General features: G+C 35.7%; 1 protein-coding gene across 5 annotated transcripts in view; it reads left to right on the forward strand.

Moving 5' to 3' along the window:
• LOC117334342 overlaps positions 1-20,533 on the forward strand; it is a 137,704-nt gene that overhangs the window by 108,343 nt on the left and 8,828 nt on the right. For 4 of the 5 annotated variants that reach the window (XM_033893898.1, XM_033893899.1, XM_033893897.1 and 1 more), the window contains 6 exons: positions 2,359-2,520; positions 11,353-11,517; positions 12,415-12,533; positions 13,105-13,249; positions 14,340-15,289; positions 20,271-20,306. In XM_033893898.1, coding sequence (XP_033749789.1) covers positions 2,359-2,520; positions 11,353-11,517; positions 12,415-12,533; positions 13,105-13,249; positions 14,340-15,289; positions 20,271-20,306 — 1,577 coding nt within the window. The remainder of the gene's footprint in view (positions 1-2,358; positions 2,521-11,352; positions 11,518-12,414; positions 12,534-13,104; positions 13,250-14,339; positions 15,290-20,270; positions 20,307-20,533) is intronic. The other variant, XM_033893900.1, reaches the window with a different exon arrangement.

The raw sequence follows: 20,533 nt of genomic DNA on the forward strand, positions 1-20,533 counted from the left end.
TTACTTTTCATTGTAGTACAAAATAATCCATGTTCACAAAACAATCTCTAGTTTAGACTTTAAAAAATGATGTTACAGTGTGACAGCACTACAAATATGTCTGTCAGTGGCCCCATATCATCTTCTAGGATGTAAAACCAGTCAGTGGCCCCATATCATCATCTAGGATGTAAAACCAGTCAGTGGCCCCCATATCATCATCTAGGATGTAAAACCAGTCAGTGGCCACATATCATCTTCTAGGATGTAAAACCAGTCAGTGGCCCCCATATCATCATCTAGGATGTAAAACCAGTCAGTGGCCCCATATCATCATCTAGGATGTAAAACCATAAATATGTAACCTTTGTTGGGAACATTAGAACTTCATATATACATGTCTGGAATACAATACCTAATTTATAAAAAAAAAAATTTTCAAAATTTTTAATATATTTATACATTAAACATGACATAAGACACTTTAGACATGCTTACAACACACTCATCCATTATCATATTATATCTAATACGAATAAAATTAATACCTAGATAATAAATGTTAACAATTAACAGCCAAACAAAACATAAATAGACAAAACAAAAACCAGGTCGGATTGTTTGTTCTAAATTTATATCATCAGTTTTTGGTGGGTTTTTTTTGTAATTGAATATTTCCAGTGAGTCTTTCCCATTTGGTCCATAATCTTTTCTGAATTGGTGGAAGGAGTTTTCCAATACCAAAATTTTATTCAGATTAATGCAACATTTATACCAAAGTTTCTTTTTGTTCATTTAACATTTATCTGCATATATCATAAAGTGCAAGGTACAGTATGAAACAAAAAAGCTAATGTATTCACAAATTAGTAAAATTAAGATCCTCTTGAATATTACCAGTCATATGTTAACATTTAGATGATATATAGCACATCAATTATAAAAAGCCAATATTGAATCTACAGGACAGTTGAACTGTGCTCTCGCTCTTGGCAGGCTGTGTTAAACTAGTATGCACCTTAAATGAAAATGCTATTCTCAGGTTAAAAATGGGGAAAAAAATGGAAACTGAAATTACAAAAAATAGCCAATCCCATGCGGAAATATTAAATTTGACAGTAACACCTCATTTGGTAGAGTATGGTAATGTGGCAAGACCTTTGTTTGACCTTCACATCTGTGGTACAGCTTCGAACATGCACACAAATTACTCATTTATCTATTTACTGCAGTCGAGTAAGTGATGCATGTTTTAGGTTTTTCTCTATCTATGAGCCTCCGTAACCAAATTCTGATGAAGACAGCCATGAAAATCTAGGACATAACCACACTGTAGGAACAATGTTATGACATATAAATCCTCCTCAAAAGATATCTTTACAGGGAAAACAAATTTAAGTAAAACTCATCTTTAGGGGTGATTTGGGTTATTAATTAGCTGCATTAAAAAATATTGTTTTTGAAGAAATATGACTGCATGCACAGTATAATTGTTTTTTCTTGCTTTAAATTGCAATTGTAGTCTTAGATTTAATTTTTTTGGTTGTGATTTAAGTATTATTGATCATATTCAAACTCTTAACCAGATAAAACAATCATGTAGGATTGTTATTATTTTTTTCAGAACATAATTTGTAAGGTGGTGTTTTGATGTTTTATTAACCCACCATCATCAGATCGTGGAGTATTCAAATCACACTTGTTCAACATCGGTCAATCCTTTAGCAATTCTGGTTTTCGCGATTTCTTAAGAAGCACTGGAACAGTCATCGCATATTTCAAATGTATTTTCTCCTTGGTCCTTAGTTGTACAATGTACATGATTGGAAAACAAGATGGCCGACAGGCTGCAGCTATTTTGAATTTTGTCAGTTGAAGTTTGTTATTTCTCAGAAAGTTCTTCATGGATCTTTATCAAATTTAACCAGTAGATTCCCATTTGACCCTAGCTGTGCATGTTCCATTTTGTAACTTATTTGACAACAATGGTCGATAGGTGACGATTTTGAATTTTGACATTTAAAGTTTGTAATCATTATTTCTCAGAAAAAGGATATTTCTTGAATTTCATTTTTAAATGAAATTAAATTATTAAAAATTCCTCTTGTATTGGTTGGAGTTTGTTAATCCTTTTTCTCAGAGAGATTGTGATGTATCTTTCTCAGATTTGATATGTATAGGTTCCTCTTGATTCAAAAGATGAAGAGGAAGAAGAGAAAAGTGGGAGAAATATCAGTCTTACGAAGACTGAGATCCTTCATTCAAGTTTATTCAATGGTGGACACTAAGATCCATCTGGAATCTCTTGTTTTAAGTCAATACATGCAATTTTAATCTTTTATATTATATCATGCCTGACAACTTTGTTCTACTTTCCAGCCTCGGGAAACATCTACACCTGGGGATCTGGAGTGGACGGACAGCTAGGACAAGGTGATGAAGTTTTGTTTCTGTCGGAACCACAGCGACTAAAACATAGCCAACTTAGAGGGAAAATCAGTCAAATCTCGTGTGGAGAGTCCTTCTCAGCTGCTGTCACAGGTATTCAGTTAAATCTCGTGTGGAGAGTCCTTCTCAGCTCACAGGTATTCCGTCAAATCTCCTGTGGATCTAGTCCTTCTCAGCTCACAGGTATTCCGTCAAATCTCGTGTGGAGAGTCCTTCTCAGCTCACAGGTATTCAGTCAAATCTCGTGTGGAGAGCCCTTCTCAGCTCACAGGTATTCAGTCAAATCACGTGTGGAGAGTCCTTCTCAGCTCACAGGTGTTTAGTCAAATCTCGTGTGGAGAGTCCTTCTCAGCTCACAGGTATTCAGTCAAATCTCGTGTGGATGCAATACTAACCTCTCATTTAGGCAATGTATTGAATGCTTGGGAATACAACATTTCAATGATCAAATTGAGGTAGAGGGTGCTTATTGGACAACAATTGGTCAATTATTGTAAGTCTGGTGAAGTTTGGGATTCAAAGTTTAAAGAGTTGGAGCTAGCTTAAACTATTTTTAGCCCACCATCTGATTCAAATCGCCCTGTGTCCGTGGTCCGTCCCTCCGTCCATAACCAATTGTTATCGCTGTTTCTCAGAAAGTACTTAAGGGATTGTTCTCAAATTTCATATGTAGGTTCTCCTTGGTGCCTATTTATGCATATTTCATTTTGAGACCAATCGGAAAATAACATGGCCGACAGGCAGCCATCTTGGATTTTGACAATTAAAGTTTGTTATCGCTATTTTTCACAAGGTACTGAAAGGATCTTTCTAAAAAATTCATATGTAGGTTCCCCTTGGTTCCTTGCATTGCATTTTGGGACCAATCTGAAAACAACATGGCCAACAGACAGCCACTATCGCTAAATTTCAGATTTCATATACTATACACAGATTAGTAAGAGGAAGGGAAAAATAGAGAGGAGATCAATCTGATCAGCATATTAGGATTGGGACGACTGCTTCGCCCGTTGTCAGTATAATGTGACCGGGTGGGGTGTCCTGCTTGGTGTCTTCGGCAGTATGTTTCAGTGAGGTAGCACTATAAATTGGCAAAAGTTCCGGCCTATCACAAGGAGACTTAACACGAACATACGGCAGCTTCCAAAAACACACATATGCACTTACCACACGCATGCATGTCGCACGCACGGGAGGCCGTCCTTAAATGACCTTAGCTGTTAATAGGACATTAAACAAAATAAACCAAACCAAACCAATCTGCCATGATCCCTCTGGGATCTCTTGTTAAAGAATTAAGATATCAAATAAATTTATAATGAAAGACCAGAACCTTATTGTATGAATTTGAAGAAGAAAAATTAATAAAGATAACGAACCCGGAAAACATAAAATTTGAAAAGAAGGCAACAAAAAATACAGTTTTTTAGTTTGTTTATAGCCTAAAAAATGAGTTTGTGTGATAAAGTTCAATGAAAGTAAGAGACTTATTTGCAGTTGATGTACTTTATAATAGATGTGTTCATTCTTCAGACAGAACCTTATATGGGTAGTTGTACTTTAATATCATTTCGTTGGTCCTGCATGCACAGATAAAAATTAAATTGGTTTGGTGTACTTTTGTCTTGAAGCCATTCATAATCGATAGCTTTCTGTTTATGGTGACGATTTATTGGTACATAAATCTATTTCATGCTTGGAATAGCAAGATTTTGATTTATTTAAGTTTTTATTATTTATCTCATATTTATAATATTATAAGCTGCTTTTAAGATAAATTATGGAATACCTGCTATTTCATGCGATATAACTGCATCAAGATCAAAGACAACCTCAAAGATATCAAAGATATAATGTGATTTTCTTGGTGCAGAAAACTGTTACAACTGCATGCACATGAATATGTCTTCCTGTCGTATGAAAGGCTGTCAAAATGTATTATCACTCAACTAGTTTTTTCTGGTTCCCTTTTATAGCCTCTTGTCAATGCTGTAACTTTTTAAACTGTAAAAGGTATCTTGATGATATTTGAAGCAGGCCTACAGCACCATCATCCACCGAATATATGGACTACAGTATAGTGTGGTCACAATAATTTCAAGGTCAAAGGTCAAATACATAAGTTTTAAATTTCAATGAAATCTTGCCAGATCTAGTGAAATTTAAACCATTAAATATATCTTGATGAAACATTGAAAATATATTTACATTACCTACAGAAGTTGTTCCGTACACTTCTATGCATTAAATTGTAATTACATCACCATGACCTTCAGTTCAAGGTGAAAGGTCAAATAAAGCACTTATAAAACATATTTAAAGCATTTATAAAATAATTCCACATAATTCCACAATATACAATGAGAACTGGAGATTTCATTGAGGAGACACATGCAATTTTTTTAAAGCAATTACAAAAATAATGTTTCTTATGAAATGTTACTTTGATGATTGAACTAGAGGTTTATAAGGGTTGGTGTGTGGGTAGAATTATCTACAGAATGTTGTAGGTCGCAATGTCCATTACCGTGTTATGTGACTTCAGCCAATGATGTGCATCCCTATATACCCGGTACCGCTTCAGAAAATTGTCCAGTACACCACGTATAATCAGGCCCACCCCAGGTAAACTCACTAATCAGAAGGTAGTCGACACACAACATTAACTATGGTAGTATGTTATGCTTTCTATATGTAAATTTAAGTGTTTGTGTCATTGTAGATATGCATTGGGCGATTGATTAGCATATTAGACTGCTTGCTAAAGTGAACATCATGGTGCCCATTTCACACATGTAATGTGCATGCTCACGTAATCATAAGGGTATGAACCTCCAATAACTTACACAGCTGGCATATATTAGATATCAAAAAGACAAAATGATTACTGTGAAGTTTTGATTTTATTCACTCGGCCATTTATGATAAAAAAGTTTATTTTTAATAAGTTAATTTGATAGTGAGTCACCTAAGTTATTTACAGGGTAAATCTGGGATGATTTTATTTATTCAAATTATATTTAAACTGATGCTAATTTAATTTCACAAGATTAACATGAAGTTTTTTCCCCCCTTTTTTTTTGATGTCTCAAAACTTGGACAGAGATTGTAAAAGGACAGCCAGGTGACTTGTAAAATGTTACGTGAACTATATTTCTAAAACGAATAAATTTGATCCATGCAAAATAGTGCAAAGTGATTATGTGTGTTCAGGGACCTATGACAAGTTGAAAACTAATCACTATCAGAATGCATTATTCATACAAGAAAAATAAACTGAAAATAAATACTGTCAGGATGAATAGCACCAAATTGACTTTTAATTTAAATGAATTTTTACACTAGATGTATTTTGAATGAGTGTGGTATAGGGACAGCTTGTGAATGCACTCCTGTAGACATTACCGCTAGGCCAGGCCAGGACTAACACGGGAACTGTTATTTATTACATCATTATTACACATTTATTACCATATACACAGTCTATTAAACCCTACAGTACATGACCGACCTGGGAACCATATTAGTGGAAATCTACACCTTCTTAAATTGCTTCTCGGTAAGAGGATCAAGAACTCGGAACACGAAGTGCCGCGCAGTAGAACGACCAAGACACTCACAGGGTAACAGGAGTCATTCAGGGAACATGTAGTTATGCAATTTTTATGAGATTCAAAATCGATTAGGGGTGAAGCAGAAAATTAGTATAAAATCAACATTATGGGGATGAGGGGAATTTTTTCACATTTGTGCGAATAAAAATGTAGCGGTGGACCGCTCGGTCGACATAGCGACCATTTCTGTCAACCTGGCAAGTGTGGTTACCAAAACACACCTCAAACTTGGGTGAAATTTCTAATTACAGTGACAGAGCTGTAAGGTCTGTATGTTTTAGATCAGCCCTGTGAGGCTGGCTTTGCCCTAATTATCATGGCTTATTCAATTAACTTAATGAGACTTTACCGAATGTCTTCTCTACAATTTGTGGTCATGTGGTTTTCCATCATCGAAGGTTTATTCAGCAAGAATAGAGGACAATTAGTTGGTGTTGTCCATTGACATTGTTGCCAAGCCCATATCACCGACTGGGCGAGGTTCTGCGGGGACGGTACAGACCGCAGTAATAACAGGCTCGAAAATGAAACGCAGGCAGGACAGGAATCGTAAAGTTTCCTTTGGCTTCACCACCAAGCAAATGAAATTACAGACAATCTAATCTTACATAATGCACACGACAAAGTCCTCATTACTTTCATTTTATGGTTTGAGAAATTTGAACAGAACATTGTGGAAACTAGAAAATAGACTTCCATTTGGTAAAATGTTTTTATAATTAAACATTTACAACAAGTACTGCTCTTTGTGTTAGAATTTTCTCCAGCAAAATTAATAAAAACTGCTCTTAATGGTTCTGAAGAACATTTTTTCTAATGAGAGGAAAGTTGATGTTACTGATGCTGACTTCTACTTTGTCATTGTTTGTTGGTGCTCTGAAGTGACAGAGAAACCTCTCCCAGAGTGTTACTATATTACTTATACAGCTTCCCTTTTAATATCAGGCACACATATTAATATACCTATCAAATTCACCAGGAAAAATTATTCTAGAGATTGTCAATAAAATTGTATTAATGCTATTTAATGTCAGTTTGTTAATTTTAAAATGTTCCTAGAAACCTTACAGTTAGTTCGCTCCGAGAATAAAAATTGTCAGATATTCTGTGTAGATTTTTTGAAAATTATAGGCTTTCATATTTGAGCCAGATCAAACTTAACCTAAATGTGTAAAACATTTCCTTTTTATTTTTAATGTCTATTTAGATAATCAATTTGAGTAATTGTTTACTTTGGATTATTTCTCTCAAATATGTTTTCTTAAATTTAAAAGAAATTTGGAATTTTTTTGCAAATCAGGTTATATTGTAAATTGGACTAAACACAATGTCCAATATTCATAAATTGTTTAGTGGTTCAATTTTCAAGAATTTGTCATTTTTAGATATTTTTTTCACCCTGAAAATACATATTAATTCTAACATGAAATATAGATTGGCTTGAAATATTTTCTCTTGTAAAATATCAATTCTATAATAATTGATGCATATATTAGATTATGGATTGACAGTAATATACATGGAATATCAGATTCACTGAAATGATTCTGAAATTGATCCTCCTCAACCAACTTGTTTTACAAAACAATATATAATAACAAAACAATATATAATAACAAAACAATTTGAAACAAAAAAATATGTTTTAATTACAATGTATGATACAAATACAAATTATAAAAACTGATGGTTGAGTAATATATTCATATTTTATAACATGGATTTTAAGGGATAGAAAACATATTAGGAATTATAATAATTTTTTTGAATGAAATGTTCTACAATGAATGTATGAAATGATAATTAGTCACCTAATTACATAGGACAAATAGGAAATTGAATTTTACAAAGTTTGTAATATTGAAAAAACATAAATAATTATATAAATAAACAAACAAAAATACATGACAGGAGAAAAAGAATTCAGTTTATTTCATTTATGGTATGGTATTAAAATAATTTTCTCAGTTACGTATTAGTTTTATAGAAAGAATTCTGTACAGTCAAAGAAAAAATAGAGAAAAAAAATTGAACCCTTTCAGATTAGTATTTTATTTCAAAGGGAAGAAGAATATTGGTACCAGATGGACAATGTTAATTTCTAAAACATTTCCTGTGTAAATATATTGATTAGCGTTTCCCCTAACAACAGAATATTTTGTCACCAAACTGTCCTTACAGCAGAGTCAGATTTTGTGGGAAAGTTCTCTGTCAGAATGGCTTTGTCCAATGTCACAAGTACAGTGCGCTGCCATCAGATATGAGAGTTGGGGTGCTGAGGTAATTTTTCCATGGTTTATCTAATGTGAATGTGACGGCCAACTTATCTACTCCTGATGTGGCGGCCAACAATCACACCAGCAATGGTTATCTGTTTCATGAGATTTTGAAAAGCCCCTCAAACCCCGGTGCTTTGAAAGGTTTTCAGCAACATCTGAATGTTGAAAGTTGTACGCCATTAATACCATGCTTTATATAGACCCTGCAGCAGTAAACTGCCGGGGCTGCGAGACAATCACTAGGAAATGCACTGTCTCGAGGTCATGCTGCGGAATTATCATCACTAAAAAATCACACAGACGTTATATGTATTTCATCTTCAAAGCTAAAAGGAGCAGTATAGATTTGGCTAATTGAAATGCTGTGTACCTCATCAATTCTGTATTCAGATAAGCAAATAGTTACTAACAAGTCTGCAAACATGTTATGATAACAAATTTATGGATATTTGTTACATTCCTCCTTATCAAGTTATTATATCTCGCAATATTTGCACTCATTTTAACATCACTGTTCCATTTTTCCAAAAGGCCATAAATTCCCTTTCATAGGCCTTCATGGAAAACCTTTTCATCTTCGTACCATAACCATTTTTAGCTTGTCTACAATAGGATAAGATGAAAAATCAATTTGTGTTTTAGGACTAATAGGAGACATTTTGTTCGTCATTAATTATCCATTTGGTTGTATCACTCAACAGAAAGCACTGAGTTAATTTTTCAGCAGAGATGATTATGTTTTGCCATTTTTACGTACAGTCAATTTGTGAAGGGATGGCTGAAGATAAGGATCGGTGCCATTGTTCGGTCCTAAATGGTTCCAGTGTGACAGTGAAGAACAACACACCTCCCCGCCCTATCTTCTCTGCATGTCAAACCCACTGTGATAGATGGCTGAAATATTACTCGCTACTTAGGCAAGAACAAATGGTTTTAATAACTGGATAAAATTTCACAAATTTATGGATTTTACTGCTCATGATATGCTCTTGTAATCAGACATTACCGTTCTCAGTGGTGAAAGCATTTCAGCGAGGCATGTCCAATCCATGGGACTTGATAGGCTGTCATGGCCTTGGGTCCTTTCCATGTTATAGAGCTTGACCTGAAAAGAAGTTATCTTTGGAAAAGTGCATTGAAATCCTCTTTGTACTCATCGATGAGATTTTGCTTTGGTTTGTGACAAAGGGAGGGCCATTATAGAATGAAACCAAAACTGTTTCCGGTAGGGCAAGGTTACCTAGTCAATACCATATCTCCGATATAGACCAGTCAAGCGCTCTCAAAATTGAAAGGAACTCTTTGTGTTGTTGATGTGTTGATCATTCAAATGAAAGATGAGCAAGTTAATTAATGAAGTTATTATGCACTTTTATTGTGAGGGTTTTCAATGTTTGCTTTTTGTGACTGTCTGCTTTGTGATAGTAGACAGGGTGGTATGGCCCTTGTCCGTAACACCTATAGTGTCGATGGGGGAAGTCGGCCGTGGTTTACATTCACTTACATACGCTACGATTGTGATGTCATTGATTAGGACCACAGGTGATAGCATCGGGATGTATTCTACTAATATTATGACCTAATAAATCATTTCAATAATTTGACAGCTCCTTATAGAAATGTTAGATTGGATATTTCCCGTTATTTAGACACATTTTGATAATTTTTTAAAAGTGCACATTATGCTTTTTAACATTTTATATTTTCCTCGATAGTTAATTCATTACCCCCTATAATGAAGTGAGGGGGATAAATGCAATCTGGCTGCCTTGCTGTCTGTTTGTGAAGTTTATCCAAAATATTGATACCTTCTCAGCCAATATTCAAGAAATTTTATACACAAGATCATATTACCTTAGGTAGTTGTTGAATACTGGTGACTTGGTTTTTTGGGTTTTTTTTTTAATGATTCTTCAGGGAGTTATATTGTACCTTTATTGACATTGTTTATAGATTTTGTCTCATTTATAGATTTTGTCCCGTTTATAGATTTTGCCCTGTTTATAGATTTCGTCCTGTTTATAGATTTTGTCCCGTTTATAGATTTTGTCCCGTTTATAGATTTTGTCCCATTTATATAGATTTTGTCCCGTTTATTGATATTGTCCAAGGTACTCCTGCTTTTCCGACTTTTCCAATATTTTCACTTAATTGCCATTGAATATCTGAATAGGAAATATGTGGCCCTTCTCTGCTGATTTTTGATTTGTAAACAGTAATGTCTTGATCACAACACTAAGGAGTTTTATCTTACCAATTTATTTATGATTCAGATAGGAGTATAATACCTTTTCTGATCCATATATTTTATGTGCCATTGTCATCATGAGTTTGATGAAACTTCATACTTTTCTCCATTATGCATCAAATTCTTCAGCTGATATGAATTTCAAGGTTATGCATTCACTCAAAGCAGATTTTAGATCAATGCTACTATATTTAGAAATTTTCCAAGGACCATCTTTTCTGCAGCATTCTGAGTAAATTTCCTGACTGATTTCAATAAAACATCAAACAATTGAACCTTACACACAGTTTGAGAGTTAAGTCCAATTATGAAGGTCATATTCTGGAAATAAAGTTCATTGTTTCAAAACGAAACTTGCCATTGAATTATAATCAGCAATCATTCCACATAATCTGACCCAGATCGCACTACAATGGAATTCTTGTCGAAGCTTCAAATGACTAATCCCATTTTATATCACTGTATATCTGTTCAACCTTTAACTAGCCACCATTATACTGTAAAAATGCTAAATAATAATGATGACTTCCCAGAAGGAGATATATAGTAAGGAAAAACTATTTGTTTTACAGAAAATACCAGATGTGCCATGAGTTTGTGACATTTCTAACACATGTCAACTGCTAAAAATGTGGAAGATTCAAATGACCTATTGGGAGACATTATTATAAAACCTTGCCTAGAAGGTCTCGGATCTCTTTAAAAGTCTGAAAATATTCATGAAAGACAGGGGAAAAAAAAACTTTAATGTTTGTTTTTTTTAATACTTCTTTTTTTTTCATAGAAAATGGCCGTCTGTATATGTGGGGTAAGAACAGTCACACTATTTGTCCAGAGGAAGCATCCGGTCAACGTGTTTGGGAGCCGCATTGTGTGAACTCCAGGAGTCATTCAGTACAGTTTGTTACCTGTGGGTCGTGGCATGCAGTTAGCATCACTGGTTCACCAGGTAAGTTCATATAATGTCACCTGTCTATACTGACCACTGATCATCAGGTAGGTTTAAATGTCACCTGTCTATACTGACCACTGATTACCAGGTAGGTTTAAATGTCACCTGTCTATACTGACCACTGATTACCAGGTAGGTTGATATGTCACCTGTCTATACTGACCACTGATTACCAGGTAAGTTCATATAATGTCACCTGTCTATACTGATCACTAATTATCAGGTAGGTTTATATATCATCTGTCTATACTGACTACTGATTCACCTGTCTATACTGACCACTGATTACCAGGTAGGTTAATATGTCACCTGTCTATACTGACCACTGATTACCAGGTAGGTTGATGTCACCTTTCTATGCTGACCACTGATTATTAGGTAGGTTAATATAATGTTGCCTGTCTATACTGACCACTGATTCACCTGTCTATACTGACCACTGATTATCAGGTAAGTTAATATAATGTCGCCTGTCTATACTGACCACTGATTATCAGGTAAGTTAATATAATGTCGCCTGTCTATACTGACCACTGATTCACCTGTCTATACTGACCACTGATTACCAGGTAGGTTGATGTCACCTGTCTATACTGACCACTGATTATCAGGTAAGTTAATATAATGTCGCCTGTCTATACTGACCACTGATTCACCTGTCTATACTGACCACTGATTACCAGGTAGGTTTATGTCACCTGTCTATACTGACCACTGATTACCAGATAGGTTTATGTCACCTGTCTATACTGACCACTGATTACCAGGTAGGTTGATATATAATGGTCATCTCCAAGTTAGTTAGCTCTATTTTGTCCTCTGGGTGACTGTTCTAGCTTTAACTAGCTGTGATGGAGTAACTTATAAATATGTTAAATATGATATTTATTACAGAGATTATAAAGAGAGACCGTGCTGACCTGTCGGAGTGTTCTAATTCAGTGTGTTTCGATAATTTTGAGGAGGACTTCGATGATTGTGGTTCCATAGACACAGCTGTAAGCAAACATCAGGTATGTTTGATAAAATGTCACGTTTATATTTTCAGGTCCAGCATGACTTTGAAAATTATTGTTTTACACCAAATGTCAACATCAAATTTTTTAAAGTCTTAACAAGGAATTCTAGTTTGTTACTTTGTTTTGTATATCCATAGATGGCACCACTGACACCTGTATATAGAGGCCAGGATTGGTAGCTGTGATAATGTTATTTTGTTTCTCCCCAGTCCCACGTTGTATATAGGGGCCAGGATTCGTAGCTGTGATAATGTTAATTTGTTTCTCCCCACTAAAACCTGTATATAGAGGCCAGGATTGGTAGCTGTGATAATGTTATTTTGTGTGTCCCCAGTCACACCTGTATATAGAGGCCAGGATTGGTAGCTGTGATCCCCAGTCATACCTGTCTATAGAGGCCAAGGCTGATTAAGTTATGATACTGTGTTTGTGTCTGCTAACAGGACCTGTGTATAGAGGCCAAGGATGATTAAGTTATGATACTGTGTTTGTGTCTGCTAACAGGACCTGTGTATAGAGGCCAAGGATGATTAAGTTATGATACTGTGTTTGTGTCTACTAACAGGACCTGTGTATAGAGACCACAGATGAGCTGGGAGTGTATCTGCCCAGTCTGAATCTGAGGCGGGATATGACCACATTGGACAGGGACAAGACAAAACTTAGTCTAGCAGAATTTTATGCACCGACCCCAGACATCCCTCAGGAACGTAAGTTTTGATCTTGCAGTGTTTGTTGAAATCTTCAATTAACAATAAAAAAAATTCAAAAGAAATTTTATAGATATAGTCATTTGAATGTGATTCAGTTGGTGGATGTATGTGTGAAAGTAGATTTGAAACTTTGAAGATTGATAATTGCCCAATTTTATTTGTTAAGTGAAGAAACATAAAAATGAAGATCTACTATAAATCACTGAAATGATCAACAAATGACATAGTTTTATTGAGAAACGTAGTCACGATGACAAATTCAACAGGTTTTCTAGTAATTGATATCATGTGTTCATATTCTACATACGATATTGCATTGCCTTTGTTAAAGATTCTAAAGCACATCTGTATTACTGTACATTTATGGGGTTCATTATTCTTGCTATAACCTTGAACAGAGTTGTGGAAGAGATATAGACCATAGTCATTAAGAGTTACCCACAGATGTCCTCAGTTTGTCATCTTCATGTTTTAATCAAATTCTCAGGAAACTCCAAACATTTCTTGTATTATTAGCAAGAACAAATAACCCTGGCTAAAAGAAGATCACTGTTGCTATAAATAGAATTTTTCAGGTCCCCAATCTATCGACTACCATTTTCAATCGGATTGTCATGAAACTCCATACAACTATCATTATGAGTTCCTGTATCAAACAATTTGGAGTTAAAAAAAATGAGGTCACAATTACTATAAATAGATTTTGCCACTTTCCTGCTCTATTGACATCATTTTTAATCACTTTTTTCACAACTATCATCTCTTGTATTACTACTGTATCAAACACTTCAGGAGTAAAATAGCTCACCATTACTTAAATGACTTTATTTTGTTTCCAATTCCTATGAAATTTAAAATATTCCCAATAAGTTCCTAACCCTAGAGCGTTGGTATCTCCAGTGATACTAAAATCCCTATGCTACACTGTACTTTTGTCTGTTCAGCTTGTTCCTACACTTAAAATATTCTGATTTACAACGTACCAATATGCCTGGCTTATCAGAATTATACCAGCACACAACTTTCTGTATGTCAAATATGCACTCGTAGTAAATACACTATAGCCGTTCTTGTTTGTTGTCAACAGCAATGCAGGAGGATGAGGAAACAGAATTGGTCATGAACGGCACTGGTGTACCTGAGAGTGCACGATCCACCAAGCTGGTCGTTCAGGTCCCTATAAACAGCCCAAAAAAAGAGATGGCCACTCAGCGAGACGTAGCCACCTCACCTATCCCCTTCAGCAGCACCGAGTCGGAGAGTGCCGCCCAGGAATATGTTAGTCCCGCACCTACAAAGGTGGATAGTGAGCAGGCAGTTCCACATGAATTGTCAGAAAGTCAAGAAGCTCAGGAGAACCGTGAATTCCGTGCCAAGATACAGAAAACTTACAACAGGGAAGACATGACAAAACTATTCCTTAACTACGATCGTCAGAAAACATGTGGTATAAAACATCCAACTACTGTTGTACAAATTAGTCGAACTTCTGCAGATAGTTTTATGCTTCCTAGAGAAAATACGTCTTTTACTAGTAAACAAATTGATTTTGCCGAAATCGAACATTTTAGATCTAGAGGTAATAATAAATCTCATGAAAAGTTGCTCATTCAAGGGAAGTCGGCGACAGATGGGGGAGTAGTTAGAATGTTGGAATCCTCCTACACTGGTAGGTCATACCCTGAGGAGGGAACAAGTAGATTGCAATTCATAGATAACTCATACTCGCCTTATAGTCGAGGAGGCAACAGTTTCCATCATAAATTCCCTGACGGACGACTCATGGACAGTCCGTCTCTCCGGTCAGGGCGTCATAGTGAGACCACAATCATCAACCTATCACAGTTTGAGCGGGCTGCCAGTAATTATGCAATGTTGGTGTCTCGTGCCTCTGAAAGTTCTCTCGCTGACTATGCACGGAGTTGGGCTGCACCGGAGACTTCTGACGATACTCGGCCATCCAGGTCCAAGAACCATGTCAGACCTCCACAGCCATCTAACAGTATTCCAAATAAGAACAACGATGCTAACTTTGGGGTAAGTGAAATGCAGTGTGAGGCCTCATTTTAGTTTGAAAGGTCAAACAGAGTTGTTTCTTATTATTGCTTTAATGTTTTGTAAATTCTTAATAAGAATCCTTGTGGTTGATTTCTAATTTATAGCTTTAATTTCAAACCTCATGAACTTGCCCATATTTAAACCACATGTTAACTACATTAGTCCACGCAATCGATACCAGAAAATTAAAAAGATAAAGCAACACTGTTAAACATCAACCTAATATCTGTCTTTGAACAATGCTGCCATGATTTCAAAGTAAAAGTAAAAATTAAAAAAAAATGAAAATTTCCGTTAGGGGTGGGGATAATCACCTCCTATACAACATAACTACATACATTTTTAGCCCACCATCATCAGATGGTGGGCTATTCAAATCGCCCTGCGTCCGTGGTCCGTCGTCCGTCCCTCCGTCCGTCCGTCCGTCCGTAAACAATTCTTGTTATCGCTAATCCTCAGAAAGTACTGAAGGGATCTTTCTCAAATTTCATATGTGGGTTCCCCTTGGTGCCTAGTTATGCATATTGCATTTTGAGACCAATCGGAAAACAACATGGCCGACAGGCAGCCATCTTGGATTTTGACAATTGAAGTTTGTTATCGCTATTTCTGAGAAAGTACTGAAGGGATCTTTCTCAAATTTCATATGTAAGCTCCCCTTGGTGCCTAGTTATGCATATTGCATTTTGAGACCAATCAGAAAACAACATGGCCGACAGGCAGCCATCTTGGATTTTGATAATTGAAGTTTGTTATCGCTATTTCTGAGAAAGTACTGAAGGGATCTTTCTCAATTTTCATATGTAGGTTCCCCTTGGTGCCTAGTTATGCATATTGCATTTTGAGACAAATCAGAAAACAACATGGCCGACAGGCAGCCATCTTGGATTTTGACAATTGAAGTTTGTTATCGCTATTTCTGAGAAAGTACTAAAGGGATCTTTCTCAAATTTCATATGTAGGCTCCCCTTGGTGCCTAGTTATGCATATTGCATTTTGAGACCAATCGGAAAACAACATGGCCGACAGGCAGCCATCTTGGATTTTGATAATTGAAGTTTGTTATCGCTATTTCTGAGAAAGTACTGAAGGGATCTTTCTCAAATTTCATATGTAGGTTCCCCTTGGTGCCTAGTTATGCATATTGCATTTTGAGACCTATCGGAAAACAATATGGCCAACAGGCGGCCATCTTGGATTTTGACAATTGAAGTTTGTTATCGCTATTTCTCAGAAAGTACTGAAGGGATCTTTCTCAAACATTTTTGTAAGTTCCCCTTGGTCTGTAGTTCTGCATATTGCATCTTGGGATCAATAGGAAAACAACATGGCCGACAGGCAACCATTTTGGATTTTGAAAATTGAAGTTTGTTATCGCTATTTATCAGAAATTGCTGAAGGGATCTTTCTGAAATTTCATTTGTAGGTTGCCCTCTGTGCCTAGTTATGCCTATTGGATTTTGAGAACAGTCAGAAAACAACCTGCCTGACAGGTAGCCATCTTGTATTTTGACAATTGAAGTTTGTTATCGCTATTTTACAGAAGGTACTGAAGGGATCTTTCTCAAATTTCATATGTAGGTTCCCCTTGGTCCCTGGTGTTGCATTTTGGGACCAATCCGAAAACAACAGACAGCCATTATCGCTAAATCTTAAATTTTTTATAGAGGTTCCCCTTGTTTGAAAAGTACTAGAGGGCTGTTTCTGAATTTACACAGATTAGTAAGACTTAGAGGAAGGGAAAAGTAGAGAAAAGATCAATCTGACATGGAACCTATAAAGATCATTCAATGGTGGGCGCCAAGATCCCTCTGGGATCTCTTGTTGTAAGTTACATTGATCAGTCTGGTTTTGGTGTCGCCTGGGAAAGCAGGAGACATATAGGGATCACAATGTTGATGGGGGCGGTGTGCGCACAAGAGGTTTCTTTGCATTTACTCAATTTCCTTGGGCTGTTCAAACCCAGACTTCATACAGACCTTCTTTGCCTAAAGTGCTTGTATGGAATTGCTTTTCAGACCCAAAGGTCAAAGTTCAAGGTCACTGTCACTATAAATAGAATATATTTCAGTGTAATAACTCAACTTTCTTTGAACTGATCAAGCTCAAACTGCATACAGACCTGATTTACTTGAAGTGATTGCTTGGGATTTCTTTTTAGACCCAAAGGTAAAAGGTGAAGGTCACTGTTACTAAAAATAGAAAATTAGTTTCCATGCCATAACGCAAGTTGCCTTGGGCTGATTAAGCTCAAACTTCATACAGACCTTCCTTACCAAAGGGGCTTGCTTGGGATTGCAATTCAGGCCTGGAGGTTTAAAGGTCAAGGTCACTGTTACTATAAACAGAATATGTTTTTCCATGCAATAACTCAACTTTCCTTGGGCTGATCAAGCTCAAACTACATACAAACCTTCCTTACCAAAAGTGTGCCTGCATGGGATTGCTTTTCAGACCCAAAGGTCAAATGTCAAGATCACTGTTACTAAAAATAGATGATTAGTTTCTGTGCAGTAATTCTAGTTTCCTTGAGCTAATCAAGCTCAAACTTCATACAGACCTTCCTTACCAAAGGGGTTTGGGATTGTATCACTTTCTTCGTAATCACCCAACATGCTGCGTAGGTGACACATCCACTTCGTGAAATTCTTGTTAAGGACTCACACAACTAAATCAGCAAATCAGCTGGTGTTTCACCTGAACCAAGTCCCTGAGGAAAATGTGTTTCTTAGGTTTGTAGCTGTTTTCCTGAGTTAATAACATATGAAATGGGTACTTTCTATATACGAGAATAAAGTGTAGGGTATCTAGGTTTGGAAAATCAAAAATATACACTCCTACTGAAAAAGAATGGCGTAGCTAGGATTTGAGGTGTAAAAAGGCGGGAATTCCCCAGATGGGGGTTCCCCAGTGTACTGTTAATGTCAGGGTTACTGTCTTTCGAGTATCCTTGTAGTCTAATATGCCATTAAACCTATACAATAACAACATTTATCCGATAGAAAAAACTTCAAACTTTAATTTGATATAAATTTCACATCATTTGAACTTCAAACGAGCGAATAAAGGGATGGAGTCACTACTAATAACATATAGTAAATTATTTAGCTGTGTGAGTCCTTTAATCCAATAGCATGAATTTTCATGACATCAAAAATACACTTTAATATAGTGACATCAGACAAAATTATGTCATTTAGTGACGACATCATGAACCTTGTTCTTCATATCAATGTTTGATGCAAAATGCTGTAAGAATACTTAAATTAAGACATTTGACCTGATTGTGGCAGATTGTTATCGATTTACACCAAATGAAAATTGTCAAATTGTTTTGTGGAACATATCAGAAATGTTTTCTTTTTAATAGTAATTTTACATATTCAGTTTATACAACGTTTCATTGATATAACTCAAGATGCACACTGAAAGCCTATATGGAACTGTTAAATCAGCTGACATGCCAAACAGTGTATGCTAAAAGATAATCACATCATTTTCACACACATTACTCTTCCGCATGAATATTTCATCCATTTACAATAAGTATGATGTTATCAGCGCAGCAGTCACCTATCCGTGAAGTTGATCCACAAAATGGTTTAGGAATTATTTACAGGTTTTAAGCTTGTGTAGGTTGTCAAATGGGAAATAAAATTTAGCACATAGGTGAAGTGAGGTCAATAAAACAATAACCTGCACATCAAAAATTCATCATACTCATCATCTGCTCTGGTAGAAATAACACAGAAATTATCAACAATTTTCCAGGGATAAATAGTCTCTGGTGGACTTATATTGTATGGACGGACACCGACCTTGTCAGCTCTTAATGTCCGGTTGACAATATACATATCATTGAAAGAGGCAAACACTGATCATTTCAACTCATTTTATGGGAATTTGTTTATATTTTCCCTGACAAAAAGATGTTTTTAGGTAAATAAACTTTCATTCAGGTTTTACTGTCAGTAGTAATGGAGCAAAACAGATATGTATTTAAAAATGTAAAAATGATTTAAGAAAGAGATTTGGCAGAATTAACTACATAGTATTAAAAGATTCTTATGTTAAATGGTTTATAGTACACGTAATACACCATAGACAGTGATAGTTTTAGCTGGGATAGGATCCACTCATCTACCTCCCATAACACTAGGTCTGTAGCACATTACGACCAAGTAATTAACAAAAACCTTGATAATCTCTGACAAAACCATTACAAAACCAGGTAAAATCACTTCCTGAAAACAATACTTGGGAGAATTGGCATGACGCTGCTCAGGAAATTATAGGAAATCTACTCATTTCCTGCAACAGAGACAATTATTTTGAATAGTTTGTAATTAGCAGTACAGGTATCCCGATGTACAGGTGTGTGGGATTCAGAGCCTTATCAGGCGGCACACTGGTTTGTGGCAGTGCTACTCACAGCTGTCCCCGACAGATATTCTGTAAACTGTGGTCCACAAATATGGACAAACCACTGATAACCGCCATTATATGCTGATGAAATTGGAGTGTGTAAATTCAATTAAGAAAAAAAGCCTGCTTTAAAACCCACAGGAATCAGTTTATCTGTCAGGAAAATGAGACAAAAATGAACAAAAAATTTATATCAAATCTGACTCCAATCTGACGTAACGATATCCTGCTGGGCTGGAGGTATATCTGTGTTTGTCACATACAGCTCCTCCACTTCATTATGAAAAATTGATATCTTTCCATCAGTAATTAGTTGCTAATCATTCTGCCATAGCACACATCAGGGTTTTTTTTTTAATCCGAAAAGTTTTAATGTCTTTTGTTCAGTTTTCATTTCTTCAAAATGAAATTGAATTCAAAATTTTGATAGCGAATAGGATTTTACTTGGTGCATGAATGCATAAACATATATTTCTAAATATTAATTTTGAATTTTGTGTATTTTTTATGCTTTGATTTATTTGCCCATCCACAGAACCACAAGATATCTAGCTTTATTCGCCGACGGAAGGTTTGTGATGCTTTTGTACTACGGGACACCCTGAAGTGTCAAATCTCCTGTCAGTCTCTCCTTGTATCCTGCACATATGTAAACACCTTTCAATACCCATAATATATACCCTACATATATATATATATATACCCTACATGCAATTTTCTTTATTAGTAGAAATAGACATGTTTATATAGTAATTGTATAAAGCAATATGATGGCTAAGCAAACAACTTTCATCTGTT

This window comes from Pecten maximus, chromosome 9 (genome assembly GCF_902652985.1).
Source record: "Pecten maximus chromosome 9, xPecMax1.1, whole genome shotgun sequence".
Classification (NCBI taxonomy): domain Eukaryota; kingdom Metazoa; phylum Mollusca; class Bivalvia; order Pectinida; family Pectinidae; genus Pecten; species Pecten maximus.